Below are 12,512 nucleotides of genomic sequence, written 5' to 3'. Positions count from 1 at the left end.
CTGTGTGCAACGGTCATGTCTGTGTGTGCACTCACACGGATAGAGAAAGAGAGGCAGGAGTGTTTTACACTAACTCCTTGTTAACTGTTAAAGTGTGTATGTGTGTTGACACACCCCAAACCCCAGATTAGTTTGACTGAGATTTTAAGATGTGCAGTGGAGCTCTTCCAAAAGCAATATTAGTCTAAGTCCATTGAAACTTTAATCACTGTCTGACCCCTGCCACATAATTATGAAGCGCTGAGGGCCTGGCAATTTACATTGATCATTCATTAAGGAAGATGAATCTTTTGATGGGATGGGAGGCCCCACAACGTAGACCTACCACACGTATCATGTCTCTCAGTGGAGATCTCTTTGACAGACTGCGGTCTTTCAGCAATAACACATTCAATGTGTGTGTGTGTTTTTGTTTTTGTTTAGTGGTGACATAAGCTGTGAAGGGGAGAGAGACCTTGCCAGGTTGTGTAACATCTGTTTAGATCTGCACCAGATGACAGCATGGTCAATCACAGTGTCAGATATGGGGAGGCAATCTCTCCCTGGAGGAAAAACGTCACGCGTGCAGTCTAATTTTGTAGTAACCGTCTAAAAACCAGATGACATTATCATTGTGTGTGTGGTACACTGACAGTCTTGCATAAGGGGAGTCAGACAGACACCCAAGGCGATTATAGAACGCTTTGTCATCAGTGGCCTGTCTGTCAGATTAACTGATGTGGTGGAGCAGACAACATCCTGGAATATGATGTGGCCCAGGTATAGAACCAGTACTGGAGCAGACAACATCCTGAAATATGATGTGGCCCAGGGATAGAACCAGTAATGGAGCAGACAACATATTTCAGGATGTTGTCTGCTCCAGTACTGGTTCTATACCTGGGCCACATCATATTTCAGGATGTCTGCTCCAGTACTGGTGCCCAGAAATAGAACCAGACCAGTGTCTGGCACTCTTGATAGGAACTGTGTGTATGGCCCCTGGAGTTTTAGCTGGTATTGCACTTTTTGCACACAGAGACGATTTTGTTTGTATTTGTTTATGGTGGTACATACGCTTATTTTCTGAAAAATATAGCAGTAAACAACTGTGTGTGTGTGTGTGTGTGTGTGTGTGTGTGTGTGTGTGTGTGCGTGATATCCTATCTATGCTCTCTGTAAGCAGGCAGTTCAGTTGAATCTCTCGTGCTTCAACTGTCATCTACCAGTGGGGCTTAGTTCTAATACGTATCACCACTGCCCCCTATTGGACGGGACTCATCTTGCACCACATGTTTTTTGCCTCAATTGACATTCCTCTGAATCTCACCAAGTCCTATCACACCTTGTCTTTGTCAAAATGTCTCAACATAGGAACCACTACTCTTATCATAGCATATTTTTTTTGATCAGTTAATGGTTGTTGAATTGTGTCCCGGTGAAGAAAGATAAGTCCTTCCTTCTCCTCCTCATTAGTTTGGCCCACCTGATTCTGTCACATTACATTCATTAACTTCTATTGCCCACCTGCCTAAGTAACAGGGTGGCTCATGCATAAGTCATATCTGTGTTAGGCAGTGAATAATTTAGAGTCAGAACAGCGAGTCTGTGAACCAGGGAGAATGGAGGAGTGTGACACTTCTCACCTGGGTAATCATAGCTAGGGAGATAGAAACGGCTCTCAAAGGACATGGAAACAAAGGTGAGTTCACACACACACATTTGAAATACTTTATTTGAATCCACAAATCACATTACATCAAGAAGGTTTTGGATAGATAGACACTGAAGGATGCAAGGATACACATACACACAGGAGATGTAGCGCTGTGTCAGACCACTAATTTCCTCCTCAAGCTAAATGTAATTAATACACACACACACACACACACACACACACACACACACACACACACACACACACACACACACACACACACACACACTTTATCATCTGGGTGGGGATTGATGCAGAAAAGATTACATACATACATACATTCAGTGTTTTTCTGCACGTGGGCGTGCCTGTGTGTGTGTGTGTCTTCACCTGGAACTACATATCAATAGAGCCCCCTCTGGTATATTAGTGTGTGTCCTGTCATTCATTTCAACCTGCACAATTTCAAACACACCCATGCTCTGTAGGGACGCCCAGAGGTCTTAGGTTATTGATTAAGTAAGCCAAGTTCCAACAGCATTCTTTCTATGTGCCTCAGCAGCAGAAAAGGGGTTACACACAAACAACCACACTCCAATTTCCCTGCATACAACACACTGTTGCACCTGACTGGGAAATTACCTTTCCTGTTCCCTTTCCTGGTATGGTTCTCGATTGGTCGATGTTCCTCGCTTGTGAGATTAAACGCAGTGTTTTGATTTATGGCCGGATCATACAGTACTCCTCATTTTAGGAATGTTATGACAGCGTTGAGCCAAACTGACTCTGCATTGCAATTGATGTTTGGGTCAGTATTTAATATAACCAACGTATCTGATGCAGGTCTGCACTGGGCGTTGAAATGTGATTCCATTGAAACACAGAGTAGGTTTCTGTAAGGGTTTCAATCATTTTCATTATTACTGAAAACGAAAGGACATTTCTCTCCAATTATTTTCCAGAGGAGATCTTCCAGACCCATATTGCACACTGGTGGTCTCTGGACGGTGCCCGGCTGGCATATGCCACCATCAACGACACCATGGTGCCCAAGATGGAGATCCCCATGTTCACAGGAACTACTTACCCTACTGGGAGGGAGTACCACTACCCTAAGGTTAGAACAGTATGATTACTAACCTAGTACTGACTGAAAACCACTACCCTAAAAGACAATTTATGCTTGATCCGAAAATGTGGTCGGAGCCTTCGTGTGGAGTGTGTGACAAAATTGCGGAGCCTCTGGAGGCATGCAGAGGCCCCATCGAGCTCCGTACCTCATTGCCATGCACCTCTTACATGTTGTAACAATGGCTGCGTAGCTCCGCATTGACATGATTGGTTGACGGTAGGTGGGGGACGGTACGTCCTGTATAAACACAAACTCACTTCCTTAACAACTTCCTTCACAATAGAACAGTATAATTACTAACCTAGTACTGACTGAAACCCACTACTCCAAGTGAACAAAGGGACTAAGGCTAGGAGGAATGGGCTGTAAGTTAGGGTCAGGACTGTTGCTGTCACCATGGTGCACCGGTCAGAATGCAATGAGGAGATGGAGATGAGGAGTCCAGGGTTTGGGGTATTTATTATACACAGTGAACAACAGAGGCACATGGGGGGTGTTAGGAGTTGGATGGAATTCAAATAATCAAAGCTCGATGATGAGCTGGTTATTTTAATCAGCCGTGTAGTGATGGGGCAAAAACAAAACATGCACCTGGGGGGGGTGGGGGCCCAGGACCGAGTTTGGGAAATGTTTTAGGATGTGGTGGCTGTCTCATATCACATACAAAGGAAAGAAGGGTGCGCCGTACCATCACCAAACATGAACCATTACTAGTATATAGAGGGAAGCATGCTTCTTTTGTGGGAAACAGAGGAGTGAGGAGAGGTGATTAGGGAATGGGAACAGGTGTGGAGGGAAGGGGCGTGGCCTAGGGTAATTGGAAGCAATTGGTCCTGTGGTTGTCGTGACCCTTCACAACACTAAGGTTATAGCAGTATGATTACTAACCTATTACTGACTGAAAACATGCACTCTACTATGCAACACTACACTGCAGTAAATTGTACCACCGATCAAAGTTACGTTATCATTAAACACACATCAAGGTAAAACAAACTATCTTGGGAAATGGGAAAATATACCAGCATGGAGTTAATTCTGTCTACAGACTGTTCTTCCTGAGGTAGATGCGCATAAAATGTCCAATAAAAAGTTATTTTATTGATGGAATTTGAACTCATATAGTCTCTCTGTCCTATTTTCCTCCATGCAGGCTGGGGAGGAGAACCCAGTCATCTCTCTGTATGTGGTCAACCTGAATGGGCCCCTGCACACCATGGAGATGAGGAGGCCTGAGGACCAGAGGATGGGGTACATTCCCCCCCCACACACACACACAGCACAACACACACCACCGTTACAATACTACTCAACTGCTAACAGTATATAGGTTTAATAAATGTTACATTTAACAGACACTCTTATCCAAAGTGACTTACAGGAACAATTAGGGTTAAGTGCCTTGCTCAAGAGCACATCAACAGATTTATCACCGAGTCGGCTTGGGGATTTGAACCATTGACCTTTCGGTTTACTGGCCCAACACGCTTAACCGCTAGGCTACCTGCCTCCCCACTACTAATACTGCTACTACTACTATATATAACATGGTTATATACCCTTATGGCTTTCAAAGGGATGAGCTCTGTTACACATGCAATATGTTAGTAAGATATTCCTAGTCCTTTATTCTAGATATTGTATTTGCATGAATAAATGCATAGTCACAATAACACTCTTGTTTTGTTTTGTGTTGGACAGAGAGTACTATGTCACCATGGTGAAATGGGCGACGACCACCAAACTGGCAGTGAACTGGTTAAACAGAGCCCAGAACATATCCATGCTGACTCTGTGTCAGGCCACCACTGGCGTCTGCACCAAGGTGTGTGTCTGTGCGTCTGTTTTTCAGCCCACTTCATTCACTTTTCATCTGCTTTTCATTGACTTTTCTTTCAAATTGTCTGTTTAGAAACACGAGGACGAGAGCGAAAGGTGGCTACACAGGCAGGTAAGAAACCAACAAGATTCAAATACAAACAATGTCTTAGTGCTCTTAAAGGTAGAGCGAAATGACGTCACAACAAGGAGCACCGCAGATATTGAGATGAGCGAGATGCAAGACACTCTCACACAGTCACACACAGTATCTTTGCATGACCACGGGTTCGCTTCATGCTCTTACATTTACATTACATTTAAGTCATTTAGCAGACGCTCTTATCCAGAGCGACTTACAAATTGGTGCATTCACCTATGACATCCAGTGGAACAGCCACTTTACAATAGTGCATCTAAATCTTTTAGGGGGGTGAGAAGGATTACTTATCCTATCCTAGGTATTCCTTAAAGAGGTGGGGTTTCAGGTGTCTCCGGAAGGTGGTGATTGACTCCGCTGTCCTGGCGTCGTGAGGAATTTGTTCCACCATTGGGGGGCCAGAGCAGCGAACAGTTTTGACTGGGCTGAGCGGGAACTGTACTTCCTCAGTGGTAGGGAGGCGAGCAGGCCAGAGGTGGATGAACGCAGTGCCCTTGTTTGGGTGTAGGGCCTGAACAGAGCCTGGAGGTACTGAGGTGCCGTTCCCCTCACAGCTCCGTAGGCAAGCACCATGGTCTTGTAGCGGATGCGAGCTTCAACTGGAAGCCAGTGGAGAGAGCGGAGGAGCGGGGTGACGTGAGAGAACTTGGGAAGGTTGAACACCAGACGGGCTGCGGCGTTCTGGATGAGTTGTAGGGGTTTAATGGCACAGGCTCTTCACAGCGCGGTAGCCACGGGACCAAAACAGTGGAGAAGTTGAGCCTCACTCTTCAACAGTCTTAGTTGTTGAGAAAATTGACCCACTATGCTGTTTACTTTCTGCATCCACGTCATATGGCTGATTCTACCTTTTATCTTCTATACGCAGTGCTACAGAGTAGAATGCCACTCCATTTCTAGATATGTTAGAAATATGTTTATACATGTGTATATATAATCTCATCAAAAGAAGAAATGTCCTCTCACCGCCAACTGCGTTTATTTTCAGCAAACTTAAAGTGTAAATATTTGTATGAATATAAGATTCAACAACTGAGACATAAACTGAACAAGTTCCACAGCCATATGACTAACATAAATGTAATAATGTGTCCCTGAACAAAGGGGGGTTCAAAATCAAAAGTAACAGTCAGTATCTGGTGTGGCCACCAGCTGCATTAAGTACTGCAATGCATCTCCTCCTCATGGACTGCACCAGTTCTTGCTGTGAGATGTTATCCCACTCTTCTACCAAGGCACCTGCAAGTTCCCGGACATTTCTGGGGGGAATGACCCTAGCCCTCACCCGCCGATCCAACAGGTCCCAGACGTGAACAATGGGATTGCGATCCGGGCTCTTCGATGGCCATGGCAGAACACTGACATTCCTGTATTGCAGGAAATCAAGCACAGAATGAGCAGTAAAGCTGGTGGCATTGTCATGCTGGAGGGTCATGTCAGGATGAGCCTGCAGGAAGGGTACCACATGAGGGAGGAGGATGTCTTCCCTGTAACACACAGCGTTGAGATTGCCTGCAATGACAACAAGCTCAGTCCGATGATGCTGTGACACACCGCCCCAGACCATGACGGACCCTCCACCTCCAAATCGACCCCACTCCAGAGTACAGGCCTCGGTGTAACGCTCATTCATTCGACGATAAATGTGGATCCGACCATCCGCGACTCATCAGTGAAGAGCACTTTTTGCCAGTTCTGTCTGGTCTAGCGAAGTTGGGTTTGTGCCCATAGGCGACGTTGTTGCCAGTGAGGTCTGATGAGGACCTGCCTTACAACAGGCCTGCAAGCCCTCAGTCCAGCCTCTCTCAGCCTACTGCGGAAAGTCTGAGCACTGATGGAGGGATTGTGCGTTCCTGGTGTAACTCGGGCAGATGTTGTTGCCATCCTGTACCTGTCCCGCAGGTGTGATGTTCGGATGTAATGATCCTGTGCAGGTGTTGTTACACATGGTCTGCCACTGTGAGGACAATCAACTGTTTGTCCTGTCTCCCTGTAGCGCTGTCTTAGGCGTCTCACATTATGGACATTGTAATTTATTGCCCTGGCCACATCTGCAGTCCTCATGCCTCCTTGCAGCATGCCTAAGGCACGTTCACGCAGATGAGCAGAGACCCTGGACATCTTTCTTTTGGTGTTGTTCAGAGTCAGTAGAAAGGCCTCTTTAGTGTCCTAAGTGTTCATAACTGTGACCTTAATTGCCTACCGTCTGTAAGTTGTTAGTGTCTTAACGACCGTTCCACAGGTGCATGTTCATTAATTGTTTGTGGCTCATTGAACAAGCATGTTTAAACTCTTTACAATGAAGATCTGTGAAGTTATTTGGATTTCTACGAATTATCTTTGAAAGACAGGGTCCTGAAAAGGGGACGTTTTTTTTCTGCTGAGTTTGTATGTTCTATGTGTGTTATATGACTGGTGTGCAGAATGAGGAGCCGCTGTTCTCCAAAGATGGTCTGAAGTTGTTCTTCACCAGAGCCATCCCACAGGGAGGCAGGGGCAAGTTCTTCCACATCTCCATGTCCATCACACAGGTACTGTATACTCCCCTTCTACACGCTCTCTTCTGTGTTCTGCACGAGGGCTTCCATACACTAGAATTGCTGCCTACAGCATAGCATAGACAAATCAAATCAAATCAAATTTTATTTGTCACATACACATGGTTAGCAGATGTTAATGCGAGTGTAGCGAAATGCTTGTGCTTCTAGTTCCGACAATGCAGTAATAACCAACAAGTAATCTAGCTAACAATTCCAAAACTACTACCTTATAGACACAAGTGTAAGGGGATAAGAATATGTACATAAAGATATATGAGTGAGTGATGGTACAGAGCGGCATAGGCAAGATACAGTAGATGGTATTGAGTTCAGTATATACATATGAGATGAGTATGTATACAAAGTGGCATAGTGAAAGTGGCTAGTGATACATGTATTACATAAAGATGCAGTAGATGATATAGAGTACAGTATATACATATGAGATGAATAATGTAGGGTATGTAAACATTATATTAGGTAGCATTGTTTAAAGTGGCTAGTGATATATTTTACATAATTTCCCATCAATTCCCATTATTAAAGTGGCCAGTTGCACAGGGCGGGGGATGACGAGCTTGGAGGGCACTATGGTGTTAAATGCCGAGCTGTAGTCGATGAACAGCATTCTCACATAGGTATTCCTCTTGTCCAGATGGGTTAGGGCAGTGTGCAGTGTGGTTGAGATTGCATTGTCTGTGGACCTATTTGGGGGGTAAGCAAATTGGAGTGGGTCTTGGGTGTCAGGTAGGGTGGAGGTGATATGGTCCTTGACTAGTCTCTCAAAGCACTTCATGATGACGGAAGTGAGTGCTACAGGGCGGTAGTCGTTTAGCTCAATTACCTTAGCTTTCTTGGGAACAGGAACAATGGTGGCCCTCTTGAAGCATGTGGGAACAACAGACTGGGATAGGGATTCATTGAATATGTCCGTAAACACACCAGCCAGCTGGTCTGCGCATGCTCTGCGGGCGCGGCTGGGGATGCCGTCTGGGCCTGCAGCCTTGCGAGGGTTAACACGTTTAAATGTTTTACTCACGTCGGCTGCAGTGAAGGAGAGTCTGCATGTTTTAGTTGCGGGCCGTGTCAGTGGCACTGTATTGTCCTCAAAGCGGGCAAAAAAGTTATTTAGTCTGCCTGGGAGCAAGACATCCTGGTCCGTGACAGGGCTGGTTTTATTTTTGTAATCCGTGATTGACTGTAGACCCTGTCACATACCTCTTGTGTCTGAGCCGTTGAATTGAGATTCTACTTTGTCTCTATACTGACGCTTAGCTTGTTTGATTGCCTTGCGGAGGGAATAGTTACACTGTTTGTATTCGGTCACTTCCGTAGTATCTTCCATCACAAGTAGCACAGAAGTCAGTTCAACTAAGTGTGCACTCCTAATGTGACAAGAAGACATTGAGTCCAGTGATTTTTAACATGCAGTATATGCATCTCCCTTTCCTTTCCTTTCCCTCCCTCTCCCCTTCCCTCTCCATTTCCCCCTCCCTCTCATTCTCTCTGTCCCTCTCCCGCTCCCCTTCCCTCTCTCTCCCACTCCCTCTCCTTCTCTCTTCCTCTTTTTCCCTCTCTCTCCACGTCCCTCTCCTCCCCCCTCCCTCTCCAGCCCAACACCAGCACAGACACGCTGCAGTCAATCACGTCTGGAGACTGGGATGTCACCCAGGTGCTAGCCTACAACGAGGACAGCCAGCTAATGTGAGCTCCCTGACCCAGCTGGGCCACACACACACACACACACACACACACACACACACACACACACACACACACACACACACATATAATGCACTCACATGTAATATACACACATTTTTGCTGTAATTATGAAACAAACACCCACCCACAAAACCTAAAACAAACAATTCAACAAACCCCTCTCTCTCCCCTCTCTGTCTTTCGCTCTCCCTCTCTTTCTCCCCCATCTCTCTCCCCCCTCTTTCTCTCCCCCTTTCTCTCTCTCTCTCCCTGTCTCTCCCTATTTCTCTCACCCTTTCTCGCTTCCTCCCCCTTCGCTTCCTCTCCCCTCTTTCTCTCTCTCCCCCACCCTCTCGCTCTCCCCTCCCACCTCTCTCTCTCCCCTCCCACCTCTCTCTCTCTCAACCCCCCCACCCTCTCTCTCCCACTATATCTCTCCTCTCCCCCATCTCTCTCCCCTCCCCTCCCCCATCTCTCTCTCCCCTCCCCCTTTCTCTACCCCTATCTCTCTCTCCCCACTATCTCGCTGTTGGTATAATTTCATTATTTCCTATTTGTTTTCATTAATTGAATTCACTTAGTCTATTTTATGAGAATTTGTAAGATTCTTATTTGCATAAAATAGACGGAGACCAGTCTTATCAAAATTAGATAATAGTATTTATTCTCGGAGAGCGCTGCCATGTAACCACGAACAACAGTTTATATGCAAAATATGGCGTCACAGGTTCTAGAATGAATCTCCTCCTCCCAACCGAGACAGAGCAAGTTTAAAAGTTAATTCCGACCCACTAGCGCACACACAGGACACACAATAAAACTGAATTAACTCTTGATCCCTCACCATTATCGATCACCACTTAGCTGACAGTTCTAGTTAACAGAAAACCTGGGAATGCACTCACTGCCTTATCTAAAACACCCCAGAGCTAAGTTTCGTCGGTTCAACCATAGGTTAAAGACATTTTCTGTTTACTGAAAAACCCCCACTTCCAATATTTTCCAACCTTGGCTGGAATGGTATTTATTTAATTTAATTACCCCCTGTTTCAGGCTACACAATCCCTCACTTATGAATTCATATTGTTAATCCAATATAATAAAACAGAGTATAAGTTTACTTAGTTACAGTTCTATTTAAAATGGGGATATTGTTTAGTCATTTATTCATAAAATTCCTAACACTCGCTCTCCCACTATCTCTCTCTTCCTCCAATCTCTCTTTCCCCTCATCTCTCTCCCCTCTCGCTCTCTCCCTTCCCCTCTCTCTCTCTCCCTCCCCCCGTCTCTCTCTCCCTCCTCCCCTCTCTCTCTCCCTCCTCCCCTCTCTCTCTCCCCTTCTCTCTCTCCCTATCTCTCTCACCCACCTCTTGCTTCCTCACCCCTCTCTCTTGCTCTCTTTCTCTCTCCCCTCCCCCCTCTCTCTCCCCCTCCACACTCCCCTTCGCTCTACCCCTCTGCACTCCCCTTCTCTCTCCCCCATTCCCCTCTCTCTCCCCTCCCTCTCTTTCTCTCCCCTCTCTCTCTCCCCTCTCTCTCTCCCCTTTCCCTCTCTCTCTCCCCCCCACTCCCTATCTTTCTCTCTCAATTCAATTCAAGGGGCTTTATTGGCATGGGAAACATATGTTAACATTGCCAAAACAAGTGAAGTAGATAATATACAAAAGTGAAAGAAACAATAAAAATGAACAGTAAACATTACACTCACCGAAGTTACACAATAATAAAGATATTACAAATGTCATATTATGAATACAGTGTTGTAACAATGTGCAAATTATTAAAGTACAAAAGGGAAATTAAATACACATAAACATGGGTTGTATTTACAATGGTGTTTGTTCTTCACTGGTTGCCCTTTTCTTGTGGCAGCAGGTCACAAACCTTGCTGCTGTGATGGCACACTGTGCTATTTCACCAAGTAGATATGGGAGTTTATCAAAATCGGGTTTCTTTTCGAATTCATTGTGGATCTGTGTAATCTGAGGGTAAATATATGTCTCTAATATGGTCATACACTTGGCAGGAGGTTAGGAAGTGCAGCTCAGTTTCCACCTCATTATGTGGGCAGTGTGCACATAGCCTGTCTTCTCATGAGAGCCAGGTCTGCCGACGGCAGCCTTTCTCAATAACAAGGCTATGCTCACTGAGTCTGTGCATAGTCAAAGCTTTCCTTAAGTTTGGTCAGGTCTTTCTCTTCCTCTCTCTCTCGCCCCTCTCCTCTCCCCCCTCCCCAACTCTCTCCATCACCCCCCCCCCCTCTCTTCTCTCTCTCTGTAACCAAAGCTAGCTCAGCTACAGCTCACCTGTAAAAGTTACTTTGAGGCGTGAATTTGTTTCTGGCAGATTTGTTCCTGGCCTACTTTAGTAACAAAAAAAATGCAAAGCCTCTGCATCTCTCTGACATCATATTTAATTTATGTTACATCCCTTCGAGTGGCAAGACTATGCTACTGTTGGAACTGTCTGCACTCTAGCTGCTTATACCTCCCCGAGCCGACATGTTTCTGTTAAACTGTACTGCTGGAATCTTTACACTAACCTACTTTCAATCTCACTTCATAGACTCCTTACACTTTGTGACTAATGCAAAGTTTCAGTGATGTAATGTTGCGTGCACCCATACATTTGTTATATTATTGATTAGTTTAACATACAGTACCAGTAAAGAGTTTGGACACAACTACTCATTCAAGGGTTTTTCTTTATTTTGACTATTTTCTACATTGTAGAAAAATAGTGAAGACAGACATCAAAAATATGAAACAACACATATGGAAGGAATCGTGTAGTAACCAAAAATGTGTTAAAAAATCCAAATATATTTTATATTTGAGATTCTTTAAAGTAGCCACCCTTTGCCTTGATGACAGCTTTGCACACCCTTGGCATCCACATATGTGGAGATCATCCGTTCACCTACTCTGCGTCTCACAAAGACACGGCGGTTGGAACCAAAAATCTCTCATTTGGACTCAGACCAAAGGACAGATTTCCACCGGTCGAATGTCCTTTGCTCGTGTTTTTTGTCCCTAGCAAGTCTCTTCTCACATGTTATTTCATGGTTTTGATGTCATCACTATTATTCTACAATGTAGAAAATAGTCAAAAATAAAGAAAAACCCTGGAATGATTAGGTGTCCAAACTTTTGACTGGTACTGCATGTCCAACTTTAAATGTTTATTATATATCTTGCAGATACTTCTTGAGTACTGAGGATGATCCGAAGCGAAGGCACCTCTATAGGTAACACATACATAGCTCTGTAATGTAACTGTCTGTAATGCTGTTCTCTTCTGTTGTGCCTAGCTCTGTTGCCCACCACCCAAAAGACATGGGTTCTTTTGGTTTCACTTGGTTACAATTTCGGTGCCTTTTGGCCTGCAGGCTTTGAGGGGCTTTGCTCCACGTCTGAATAATAATCTAGGAGAAAGACTTCAAGATTCACATTTTATTAGTCGTATGTACAGGATACACATGGTCCAACAAATTGCTTACGTGCATGTTCCTTCTCGACAACG

At 44.9% G+C, this 12,512-nt stretch overlaps 1 protein-coding gene across 8 annotated transcripts in view; it reads left to right on the top strand.

Annotated features, from left to right (window-relative positions):
* Window positions 1-12,512, top strand: part of LOC118382565 (dipeptidyl aminopeptidase-like protein 6) — a 337,979-nt gene that overhangs the window by 310,434 nt on the left and 15,033 nt on the right. For all 8 annotated transcript variants that reach the window (XM_052503586.1, XM_052503605.1, XM_052503594.1 and 5 more), the window contains 7 exons: window positions 2,599-2,753; window positions 3,922-4,019; window positions 4,470-4,593; window positions 4,681-4,719; window positions 7,170-7,277; window positions 8,899-8,990; window positions 12,190-12,237. In XM_052503586.1, the coding sequence (XP_052359546.1) occupies window positions 2,599-2,753; window positions 3,922-4,019; window positions 4,470-4,593; window positions 4,681-4,719; window positions 7,170-7,277; window positions 8,899-8,990; window positions 12,190-12,237 (664 nt within the window). The remainder of the gene's footprint in view (window positions 1-2,598; window positions 2,754-3,921; window positions 4,020-4,469; window positions 4,594-4,680; window positions 4,720-7,169; window positions 7,278-8,898; window positions 8,991-12,189; window positions 12,238-12,512) is intronic.

The sequence above is a fragment of the Oncorhynchus keta genome, chromosome 4 (genome assembly GCF_023373465.1).
Source record: "Oncorhynchus keta strain PuntledgeMale-10-30-2019 chromosome 4, Oket_V2, whole genome shotgun sequence".
In the NCBI taxonomy this organism is placed as follows: domain Eukaryota; kingdom Metazoa; phylum Chordata; class Actinopteri; order Salmoniformes; family Salmonidae; genus Oncorhynchus; species Oncorhynchus keta.
This window is presented reverse-complemented; position numbering and strand designations above follow the sequence as displayed.